Source organism: Varroa destructor, unplaced genomic scaffold (genome assembly GCF_002443255.2).
Source record: "Varroa destructor unplaced genomic scaffold, Vdes_3.0 BEIS01000007.1, whole genome shotgun sequence".
Lineage (NCBI taxonomy): Eukaryota > Metazoa > Arthropoda > Arachnida > Mesostigmata > Varroidae > Varroa > Varroa destructor.
The window spans coordinates 250,483-262,964 of NW_019211460.1; the positions used below are offsets into that span (position 1 = coordinate 250,483).

At 43.1% G+C, this 12,482-nt stretch overlaps 1 protein-coding gene and 1 long non-coding RNA gene across 2 annotated transcripts in view; one reads left to right on the forward strand and one right to left on the reverse strand.

The window, feature by feature from the left end:
* The first annotated feature begins 498 nt into the window (after positions 1-498).
* LOC147754161 (uncharacterized) lies at positions 499-6,504 on the forward strand. Its single transcript, XR_015316571.1, has 2 exons — positions 499-4,541; positions 6,309-6,504. It is a non-coding gene; the product is annotated as an uncharacterized LOC147754161 (long non-coding RNA).
* Positions 6,505-6,713: 209 nt separating this feature from the next.
* The window catches only part of srl (PGC-1 family member spargel), a 40,436-nt gene continuing 34,667 nt past the window's right edge, over positions 6,714-12,482 (reverse strand). The window contains exon 7 of the mRNA XM_086974363.1: positions 6,714-7,142. Within this exon, the coding sequence (XP_086830489.1) occupies positions 7,014-7,142 (129 nt within the window). The 3' untranslated portion in view covers positions 6,714-7,013. The remainder of the gene's footprint in view (positions 7,143-12,482) is intronic.

Sequence of the window (12,482 nt, forward strand, 5' to 3'; positions counted from 1 at the left end):
ACCGACCGACCGACCGACCGACCGACCGACCGACCGACCGACCGACCGACCGACCGACCGACCGACCGACCGACCGACCGACCGACCGACCGACCGACCGACCGACCGACCGACCGACCGACCGACCGACCGACCGACCGACCGACCGACCGACCGACCGACCGACCGACCGACCGACCGACCGACCGACCGACCGACCGACCGACCGACCGACCGACCGACCGACCGACCGACCGACCGACCGACCGACCGACCGACCGACCGACCGACCGACCGACCGACCGACCGACCGACCGACCGACCGACCGACCGACCGACCGACCGACCGACCGACCGACCGACCGACCGACCGACCGACCGACCGACCGACCGACCGACCGACCGACCGACCGACCGACCGACCGACCGACCGACCGACCGACCGACCGACCGACCGACCGACCGACCGACCGACCGACCGACCGACCGACCGACCGACCGACCGACCGACCGACCGACCGACCGACCGACCGACCGACCGACCGACCGACCGACCGACCGACCGACCGACCGACCGACCGACCGACCGACCGACCGACCGACCGACCGACCGACCGACCGACCGACCGACCGACCGACCGACCGACCGACCAACCAACCAACCGACCGACCGACCGACCCAAAAATAAAAGAAAAAACTTCTTTTTTTTTGTATGACTAGAAATACATCAATAGCCAGTCATAGCATTATCACTACGACCAGTCGCAGCCCCAGCACTCAGACTAGAGCAGACAGGCTACAACGAAGGAAGGTACCCAATCGAGCAAGCAGTAGCTACTGAGCAGGCAAGCAAAGAACGGGACGACACAGCTGCTTCAGCACGGATAGTCATGCTATTGTCAGTAGTGTCGGCGTCAGCATTGCTACCGGCGGCCCGAGTCAGCGCCCAGCAACAGCTCACCTCGCCACGGGCCGCTACTAGCCCGAGAGAGAATCAGCAACCGCGATAAAGCGAAAGCGCTACAATAAAGCAAAAACCATGAAAGAAAAAGCCAAGTTGTGTTATAGCCACTTGTGTTATCGATCGCCGCATGTTCGATGTAACCTGTTGTAGTAACAGTATAAAGGAGCCAAGGTACACAGGGGGCGGTGGCGGTAAATGGCTGAGGGGCATTAATAATCAGCCAGCCACACAGGCACCACCACGTGATTTGGTAAAAAAAAAATGCATGCCATTTCAGCTAAGGGAACATGTTGCCATAAATAATGCTCCATGCGAACAGCGTAATTTTGTCATAATGCATAAGCAGCAGACGCTAGCAGTTTGTAGATGGCCATATTGAATAGGAGCCGTGTGGCCAAGAAGCATTATCCAGAAGAAACTACTTATTGATTAGTCCATTGTTTTACTGAAGCAACTTTAGATACTATATTAAAATATGAAGCAACATAGATCCATATTTAGATCCTGGGTCTATATGAAGATACATAGATAGTTACAGATGGCAAGAACTAATTTTAAGAAACATTTTTTGATAACTTAATGTGTCCTTAAGGTCTCCTCTCGAGACAATATGTTCACCTAACACATCGTTAGGTTTAAATACCGAGTGGTAAAGTTTTCCTTTGGTTAACTCATGAAACTGTTGCTTCCGAGTTTGTTCCAAGGCACCTGAACTCCGGGGCATTCTGTTCTCTTGGACCCACTGACTGAGTTCAAAGCAATGCAGTACTGAACTCATGCATCGAAAACAACTAAAAATACCACGGCGGCGTAGTCACGAAAGTAAATTTATTGAAAATATGGTAAAGCATAACTACTGGCCAAGAAAGCCTAGACCAATCAGCTGGCGTAACAATGAACTGTGTTAAGGTATAGAGGCTGAGGAATACGAGACACTTCGACACCTATGTAAAAAGGTAGCGTTGTATATTTTTATAGCTCAACTCCAAATATTGCAGGTAACGCACTTTTGGTTATCGCCATTTCAATTTCACTATATAGTTACATACGAGGATAAAGTTTTCGTCATCTCGGGGATTTAGCATTTCATACGAATCGCGCTAGTTCTCAATGGTGTTTTGCGTAGGCACCCTATTTTCGAATAAGTTGAACGAATCAATCTAATTCTGTTAACGAAGTTGGTTGTTGAAAAACCATAAACGTTTTACGTTTTGTCCATGTTACGTCAGTTTATCGACACAGGTAGAAATCTTTCAACAACATCGAGTTTTCAATTGAGATAAACACTCTTCGCCAACTAGCATCCATAGCGCATCACGTGCGACCAATAAAATTCTCGTAAAATTAAGACGGCCAACATCTTTTTTGCCTGTCCGTACGTGTGAACAGAGTAGATTATAGCAGCAGAAAAAGAATCAAACGCGTCCTTAGCTGATCGATGATGAGATGTGCTTGGAAGGGGTGCGATACCCTTTCCATTGTCCTGATTTTGCCGTCAATGTTATTGGTCAACCAGGATAGATTGATTCGAGTAACACTTACGCTTCATGCCGCTCATTACGGTGGTCTGCATAATAAACTCTTGAAATACGTTTTTAACCTCGCCACCTTTTCTGTGACTGTTAGATACACGTTCGCCTATGTATATGCACACGTCGTGTACTGTTCATAGAAAAATGGTCGACTGTGAATCTTAAACGTGTCATTCATTTCTGTTACTGGTTGTTTTCTTTTGTTTCTTTCGTCCCCTCTTTTTCAATCACACATTGTCATGCCACTTCCCGCGTATATTTTCCCTATTTTCTCATATCTTCTATCTCATTTTTTTTTGCTTTGAGGATCCATCGACTGTGCAGAAGGGATATTTACCACTGCCAAACGAATCTGTGTAGACGGATTGCCGTTTGAACGCTATCGTTGATGTTGTTGTCGTGATTGTTTTCGCTCCTTGTTGATGCGGCCGGCCGGTTCGGTTCGACCAACTCAGGGTTGAGCTGTGGTGACAGCGTTAAACGAATGTCACCGAACGGAGAGTGACTTCGTAGCGATGCCGGTGCGCGGAAAAACAGTGCCGCAATCTAAACGAACGATAGGCCGCCAAAGCGATACTGAAATACGACAGAAGAAGAAGTAGTTACTTCTTGTACTTGGCCACGGCAACAGCAGCAGATTTGTTGGTTGCTTGATTCTCTGTGATTGCCTGCCTAGTCAATGGTCGGTTTTTGCTGCTGCCGTGACTTCGTTTTGCTAGATGTCCTGCGTGCGTTCTTGTTGGTGTCAGCGATGGCCTCGGATATCATCCGCTATTGCTGTGGCTACCTGGTCTTGCCCTGTCGCGGTTGCTGTCACTTGTTGGTCTCCATTCTGTTTCCTGGGAGCTGTTTTGTTCTTTTGGCCGCAGTTCCTGGGCCCTGATGCCACGAAAGGTGCAGCGATTCACTGTATTTGGTTCAATTGTTGACTAGCAGCGGCAACGACAGCATCAGTGGCCAACGACCATGCGTGAGTGAGGCAGCAGCGGCGACAACCGAGCTTGTTGATATGGTAGCCACGGTGTCCGTGGTAGCCTCTGTTACTGTTACTTCTATCGTTGAGGTCTACTATGCAAACCGATGCACACGCACACAGACGTAGACACGATGCACATGCACACAGCAGACGAGACGAGGGAAAACAAAAAAGGACTTCTTTACCAATGCGTCTTTTCATGCGAGCGCGTTCCTGTCGATCTTGTACGTCTGTCGACTGCCTGTTTGCGCATGTGTGCACGAGGGCGTCTGTGTTGACATCAGTCCATTTCTCCTTTAGCCAACAACGATTATAGCAACAATATTGATACCGACTATAGCAACGTTAAGCGTTGCCGTCATACTTTTCGTCGCAAACACGAAAGTCACTGAAGATTCACCGAAAAGAGAATTGAACGGAAAGTTGTCGGCACCATCTTTTTTCGTCGTTGCAGCCATCATCGTTGTCGCCATCATCACCAACAGTAGCATGATCACAGTGATCATCAGCACAGCCGATTGAAGTCGTCGACACGAAGTACGAGCACATCACATTTGCAGAGTGACTGCACTTGACGGCGTCACTGATATTCGAGCATCACTTCAGTATTCGCTAATGCCGTTGCTGTTGCGGGGCTCGCGCATTCGATGACTGGGTCGTAAAGAAAAGAGAATAGAAGAGGCGGCGGGATATTTCACTGAAAATTGTTGGCGTCAATGTGGCTGTTCGTAATAGTAAATAGCCACAGAAGAAGGCCGATCGCTGCTAGTCAGGGGAGGAACAGCATGGGTTGACCGCTGGGCTAGATGGTTTATTTGTAGGCTTATCCCAGCCATCTATGAATTATCCAACCATCAATGCCAATCATCATAGTAGCCACTGCAGAAGTTGTCCTCATGTGCTTATATATGTCCGTACAAGTCTATCGATGATGGTAGAATCTTAAACACGACGCTAAGACAGAGAATTTACAGTGACGACAAAGATACTGTTTTGTTGAAGACTTGATGTAGAGTTAAATCGAAAGAGGTCTACGATTGCCTGCGTCTTCGTCTTAATTTTGCACCATAACAGGCAGAATGCATGTAGGTAAGTTTACACTGTTTCGAAAAGGGATCAACGATTAATCTTTTTGTAAATCTATCTGACCAGAATATTAATTATAGACGGGTAATAACTGACCGTATAGATATAGCCAAAGATGTCGCATGACATAAGAATACAATTTGTGTTTGACAATTTTGCGGTCAAGTTTCGTAACTTTGCATAACTTAATAACTAATACGATGCTAGAAGTTTCAAGGCCATTACCTGTTTAGCGCCTGTCTCCTGTTACTTGGAGCCGTGTTCATTTTACATATATATATTTGTAGTGTGATTACTCCCATTTCGTAGGATCGAGGACTATGTCTGTGAAGGAAGACTTATTTCTGGAAAATGCTTGTGGTCCTGACATTGTTAACGTATTCGGCGGCGTGATCTGTTGAGCTTTTTGTTGGCCTAGAATTTTTTTAGACAAATTCATCTTGACGCTTTCTACATAGTCAAGATATATCTTTATCAACCATCTGTCAGCTTGAAATGATGAAAGGCTTGCGGGGACCGCTGCCGTTTTTTGTGAGCCTTCTTTAACGTTAGCAATGTGTGATATGGCAACGTACAATCGTAATGTTCGATGCTTGTCTTAATTTTAAATACGTGTTGTATGCATGAAATCCTTGTATTACATAGATTTCATCTGTTTCGTAATTATAAGAATAGTTTATTAATTAAAAGAAGACGTTTAGCTTTAGGTGTCCTAATCTAGTTCTAACCGGAACGGGACGTAACAGAGGTTTGAAGTTATTGTTCGGGCCAAACCCTATCCTGATGAGAATGATTTCCTCAAACTTGAAGGACATCATTCTGTCGGAACTTTTCGGAACATTTGCGAGGTAATATAATAATGTATACAGGAGCTAGGTAGTCGACTGGGGACTCGCCCTCTGCACGAGCTCTATTTACGTGAGTAGTCAATAATAAGTGTCAATTCGAATAACATTTTTACCCTTAAAACGTCTAGACTGTGTAACGGGTTCGGTCATTTTAAATTTCAGGTAAACAATGCGTTGCTGTCAAATCGATTTTATAGATTTTTCGCTCACTTTTGACCCGCGTTTTTCGTTTGTTACCAGACGACAGACATCTGCCTAACACCCGCTAGGGCGATCAGTAGAAATGTAACCGATTTTGCTCCTGGCAGTTTATGTCATCATGGCAAGGAATTTTCTAAATAATTAGGAAAAAAAAACGAAGTTTATCCGTATTAAATGTAACAACATGCAATGGTCGTATTAATAAGAATATTATGCTTTCGTAGAACGCAATCGAGCTGTCGTTTAGAGAATGATCATTAAGATAATGATGAATTTAGACGAAAAAATATTTATAGTGTATATTCGTATTTCGAACTTGGCGCCATTTTTACGTTCGACCTGTAGTGAAGTGGTTTGCCTATGAACCGGCTTCGAGGGATAAACAGCTGTCGTCTGCTCACTGTTATTAACAGGGGCATACTTACCAGGATAGAATTAGGTTGAAGTTGCGTTTAGTATTTGCGATCTTTTACTAACGGTTTATTACTGATCCTAAATTCTTAGATACATATCATCCCATCGAAGTTATCTTCTCGGATGGGCTAGCAAATAAGTTTATCGTGCAATTTTTGTTCAATAACAAAATCGGAATTAATTGACGCTGGTTAGCGTTATTACCCTACCTGTTTTTTGATTCATATTTTTTAAGAACCTTAAAATGTTTATCGATTTTAGCACCATACAAAGGTAACAGGATTATTTGTACGAAATGTATTTTTAGGGAACTCCTCAGGCAAGAAACTAGGGGGACATAGCCGGATGTTCGGAATCTCGTCTCGCTTCTTGGAAAAGCCCCTTTAAGAAAGAGGAACAGCGCCAGGTGGCTCTAAGTGTAATCTTTTCATCAACGTATCTTATTTCGTTTGGTACATGTTATCTCCGTTCCAATAAAGCCGTTGTTGGCGCAAATGTCTAAATATTGCTTTTTTCATTGATATTTTTGCTTAATTGCAGTTAGTCTTGCTTAATTGTTAATAATAATTATTAAATTGTTATGATTGACGAATTAATACAAATCGTTCTGCGTCAGGCAATGATTTATTTCCACTTGGACCAATTCTTAAGTAGGAGCGAATTGGACCAAGCACTAACGAGGTGCAATGTACCTCAACCTGTCGCAAAAAATTCGGTAGGCTGCTCACTAATGCGCGTACGCCCTCGAGACAAGTCTTTTTTAATTTACAAGTACAAAGCGAGTCCATTCAGACATGAAGTTTTTGTCGTCGACTTCTTTCGCAGGACCAAGCCAGTGCGGCAACCAGTTTAGCTCAGTAGAAAGATTTTCTAGATTGTCTATATTTAAAAAGGACATAAACAGACTTCGCCTGCTTTCCAGTACAAGGCAGAAGACGCTCTTGGCTGTTTACCTTGGGTAGGCGCATCCAACAATGGCAGCTGGTTAAATGTAACGACTTCGATGAACCAACTATCTAACGTCATGGAATACAAGATTGAATGTTACATTTATACACGGACGATAAGTACTCATGCTTACGTACATGGTGAGTGCATCGTGAATGGCCGAGCGGCTATCCCGCCTCTCTGGAACTGCCCTCTGAAACGAGATAAATCAGAAGCTTGAGCTTATTTGCCCCGAGTTGGTTGCTCTTGCTATTGCAGAATCTGTACTAACGAGCGTCCAGCCATAGTGAACGACGCGTCAACAGGATTCTTGTTAGGATTCGCAGAGTTCTCTCATTTGCTATAGTAGATCATACTCGACACTGGAAGCTCCCAACTATATTGGCAGGCCTTACTGTTATAATACTCCCTTGGTACTCATCTTCTGAAGAGCTTCGTCGGTCACAGCTGCAATAAAGGGCAGATTGTCTGGCTGATTGCTTATAGAGGCGCTGGGCGTCGTTGAGGACAACGCAGTTGTCCGTATAACCAGTAGATCAACAGAGGTCCCTCTGAATCGGGACAGACACTTGCTAAGCTGAATCGTATATTGTCTAAATAGATCTTACGCATTTATGAGACAGTTACAGTGGTTGACGACAAAAAATAAGCGATGTTTAGACAACACAGATTTTAATTGACATATAATTGACGTTTAGTAGTTACGGCCGTAGGTGGCTTTTGGGGGTTTGGCCGTCAAATTTTTTAAGGTATGCAGCATTCCAAAGACACGAAGTCCAGTTTGAATCACTTTGGCGTTTCTAAGATAAAGCAAATTATAGTAAACCACTATTTCATAGTTCCGTACCATCGGAGTATATAGAAAACTAGACTATAGAATGCGTCCGTTTTAAGGATAAAATGTCTGTCATGTACCTTTTTCCTATATCGAATTTAAAAACGAAACCATGTAATGTATCAGCTGAAATCAGGAAACGTATTTTTCCTATGAAATAGTACATTTCAATTCAGGTGGTTAAGAGCACGGCGTAATATGCAAAAAATAGGTCGTTTTTTTTTCGTCCTGCGCTAAAGTTTAACAGGTGAAATCTGTAAAACATTTATATATATGGGTTTAATTAAAACACATTAGCCAGTAAACGAACATCGTATGCGTACCCCCCAGATATAGCGTCGATAACATTTTAAACAGAACAGTCTTCAGGATGTGTTTCTCCAATATGAATAGACCGCTAGCAAGAAGAGACGGACGGGTAATTCATGAGCGACTATCGCAGTTTTTAAAAGCAGCACTTCGTGAAACCAATTCTCATCGATTTTCGTATTTGTAGATGTATATAAGCTGTACTCTAGACGCACACAAGCCGGCTTACTCATATGCCCTTTTATTAGTCTCCTTGTAGCTTCGAGTGAGATCGACGATTTCATAAGCTTCGCGCGCAAAATGTAGGACAAAATAATAGTCCATAGCTAAAAAAAAAAGCGGATATGATTTCCATCACTCGACGTATAATCTCCTATGCTAGGTTAAAGAAGGGAGTGTTTTTCGGCTTCGGGATATGGGTTTGAAACCCACTAAAAACTAGAGCGCAGATGACACAGGGAATATGAACTTCTGCGAGAAAAAAATTACAGCAACGACCTAGGACATCAAGTCACTGGAGGCGTAAGGGCGCCATTATATATACATGTATATTTATATATGGAGGAGAGGAAGAATGCTACCAATGCCAGCCACGGGGGACTCCTTTAGTTTAAAATGGGCGACTGCAAGGCCGAGCTCGCTCATCTCTTGGCTCCCGTAGCAGTGTTCTAAAAGTGTCAAGAGTCGGAAGCTATGAGGCGCTCTGAGCAGGGCTCGGTATTTTTCCTAATGATCAACCCATTTTTGCCTCTTGCTAGCCTCGTCTCATTCTACGGCAGACCCATTTTGCTTACACCCCTTATTCTAACAAATTGTAATAAGCTGATCATTTTGGACGAATAGTGTTGGTCGAAATTGACCGCTCGGTACCTTCATACCTAAGTAGCGATTCGTTTTCGGGTAGCGACCCAGGCTAACAGTTCTACCTATGGTGTCAGCGTTACTGTTTTACTGATTCAGTTGGTCGGTATCTGAAAACAACTTTAGCTTTGTGACGAACCACTTTTTGACTGATCCTCTCGTTCATACACCGAATTCAAGGAAGTCATTATTTAAAATCCATCCATATATCGATTTGTTACTAAACTTTTTCCGTTAGAAGAAGTTTGCCAGTAATTGAATTCGACATCATTGCACGATACTTCTGGCGGATTGGGTTTTCAATAAAGAGAGACTTCTTACTTACAAGATAAAACCCAGGCAATGCTCTTTTTTCGGTCATCCTTATGTTAGGCTTGAGACACAGCTGGACAGGTGTTATTTTGTTATTTTTCAAATACTCATCTGTGGTTCGTTGTTCTTGGTCTCTTGTTGCTTTTCAAATGCATGCAGTACCCAGATATAGTATTAGGCACACGTAAATAAGCATTAGTGTAGAGACGAAAGGGGTTGAGGTATTGATTCAGTGAATGTGACAACAATGCATTATATTAAATAACAGTCGCTCAGCCATAGTTTATATTATACTACTAGATGAAGAAGTCATTCAGAAATTATCAGCAGATCATGAAAGGGAATTGTCAGTAGGACAGATTTAATGACAATCAGTAGTATGATCACTGAAATTTTCCATTAAGAATCGTGCAGCGACCAGTCTGGTTGGACAATGCTTTTTTCTGTTGTGAGCAGTTTAGTTGAATGGATTTTTTTCTTTCTATACTTGTTATATTCAGAAACTGGAAGTCAGCGTATCTGGCGAAATTGCCCACCTTTAGAATTATCACCGTGTTTAGGTTGTCGGCTTGCCTTTAGTGCATTATAAATTAACACCGGTAAAAAGGTTCATATCATCGATGTGCAATGGTACCGCCAACACCACCCTTTTTCAGTTCAGCCCAGATTGGCTCATTCCGGAAGTCGTGCTCATCATCATCATCATCGCGATTATTGTACTAGGCCGGAGAGAAGAAAGGGTCAAACCCTAAAGACGTTGGTCGCTCGATACTTTGCACTGCGTCAATGAATGTACATACGGTTATATAAAAAAAAAAAATTTTCAACCGACCCGACTAGTCCTCCGTTAGTCTGGGTCAAATATCGGCTGCACTCGTTCGCCCGTGGCCCATCTACCCGTCATGCCAACACACACTCCTGTAATAGCTACCTTGGGGTGTCACAACCAGTTGATTATAGCAGCCATATTAGTTCTAGTCAGCAGAAATAACAGAAGTCCATCAAACCGACCGAGGTGGTCATTAGACAGTGCGGTTTCCTACTATCCATCAAGCGGATCATTTAGCTCACAGAAGGCAGAGGAGAACGCTAATGCTATAACGCGTGATAGGCCAAAGCATACATTGACGTCAGCTGTTTGACCCCCTTGGAAATGATGTCCACTGCACTAGGGTAAGAAGCCGCGCTGCATCATCAAGACTGACTTCCCACCCGCTATACTCTGCAATAGTGATCGCCGTTGCCATACCACCTAGTCACGACGAGAGATATTAGCATACCCTATTGGAGCAGCAGACAGATGAGTCAGTTGTTGCAAACATGCAAAAAATTTAATGTTTAAACCGTTCAAACAAAAATTAACGTGCATTAAGTTTGTTTTTACTATAGAAATTATGAGGTAGTATATAATAGCTTTTGGTCAGCTTAGGCAATCTTACAGTAGACGCCTGAAGCTATCCATTAGGAGACACTATCCTATACAGGTATAAGGAGAGTCCAAAAAGCAGATTTTAAGGAGCCAGGCTACATGCTGTCTAGTAGCAGCTATTGGTAGTTTGTAGCTGCACGAACTAATCAACTGTAAACAAAAATGAGTTTTCCTTTTTTAGAAATTTCTAAAAGATTTCAAAGACATTTATTTATAATAAAAATATCGCAAAAATTAGAGGGCTTATGGCGAAGCTACGAATCGTATTCGTCACAACGTAGGATTCTCCACAATAAACGAGACCCGTCAGTACTTCCAATTTTTCTAACTAGAGTGACTAATTAGAGTCATGTAGCTTTAAGGCCTGAAGAGTTGTTTCCTGCTAGTAGAAATTTATAAGGCTTCTCATTAGCTAGCCAGATAGCCGCTCGTATATAGAAACGTAACTTACTTCAATAGTATTTCTATGCCTCTAAATATACGGATACCGTTCGGACTTTTGACGAGTGTAATAACAACTAATTTTTCCAATGTTCTATGTTTGTAGACTCTGTAAACAAGAGCAGAGCATTTCATGCTATCTAAATTAATACTTTTGATAAAATATATCGACATCCTGATATCTAGCAGTAGCTATAATTTCATTCGGAAAGGCGTGGAGAAGGGGCGTTTGCTGGCGTCACTTCACAGACAGAAGAGTCGGATGTTGATCAGTCAGACCAAGCAGGCTAATATCTCAGTGCAAGCAATATTTGATAACGTATACGTTCATTGCAGGCAGCATCGCCGAAGAGGTTAGTTTGTTTGTTATCACTTCGGAGCGGACACGATCAGAACGCAATAGGTTATCTGATATTTATTCGGAGCTATAGAAATATTTATATGGTTCTATGGGAACTTGTTTCGCCGAATTCTTCCTAGAAAACATCGAAACGGGTCCGCTACATACTTTGCGGATCCTTCGGAATGCCACAGTTGTGCCGAAAGCAACATATCGATTGACTTGTCAAGATATCTCTTAGTGATGGGGTAAGGGGTGATGTCGCCCGCGCTGATCTTGTTGACAAACTCGTATTGATGCACAACGACGTGTTGTTCTATGTGACAAACGTAGCCAATTAGCCAAGTTGGCTGTTCTTGGTCGCCCCTTCGTCGCGGCAGATCGCAATTTTAAGTTGGCTTCAATTCTTTTCCTATAAAGGGTATCCATCGGATGGTTCTTATAGTTGACGAAGTAACAACTGACTTTTGCAAGTCGCGTGTTTTCTGCTACATACCCGTATTCCGTTTCTGAACTCCGAAAACGCTTCGAGATAATTCCTCACCCATAATAATTAGTAGTGACTCTTTGGCGGTCAATTCAAATAGCGAGCTATAGTTTGAGAGGCAACACGGCTTCGGTATTTTTGGCTGATCATGCAAATGGTACTGTATGAAGATTTTTTCATGAATGTTCGAAGTTGTCGACTTGGTCTTCTGAACAAACGTTTAAACCGGTTGCTTTCAGTGTTATCGGTCATAAATAACCTCCGTCAGCCGTTTCAACTGACATACACATAGATTAACCGAAAACAGTATTTGATTAAGGACATCGAAGCTGACAAGAAAAAACTGTAAACAAGTAAAAACCAAATTCATATTGAAGATATGTATGCATTACATATGAGCCATAGCCCTCCACAGATTCGCATGTAATTCTCATTAGCACTGATTTAGGAGCCAAATTCAGGTCAAATCCTGTTAAACTATCGAATTATTATGGAAAACGTATTTTTACATATCCGTAT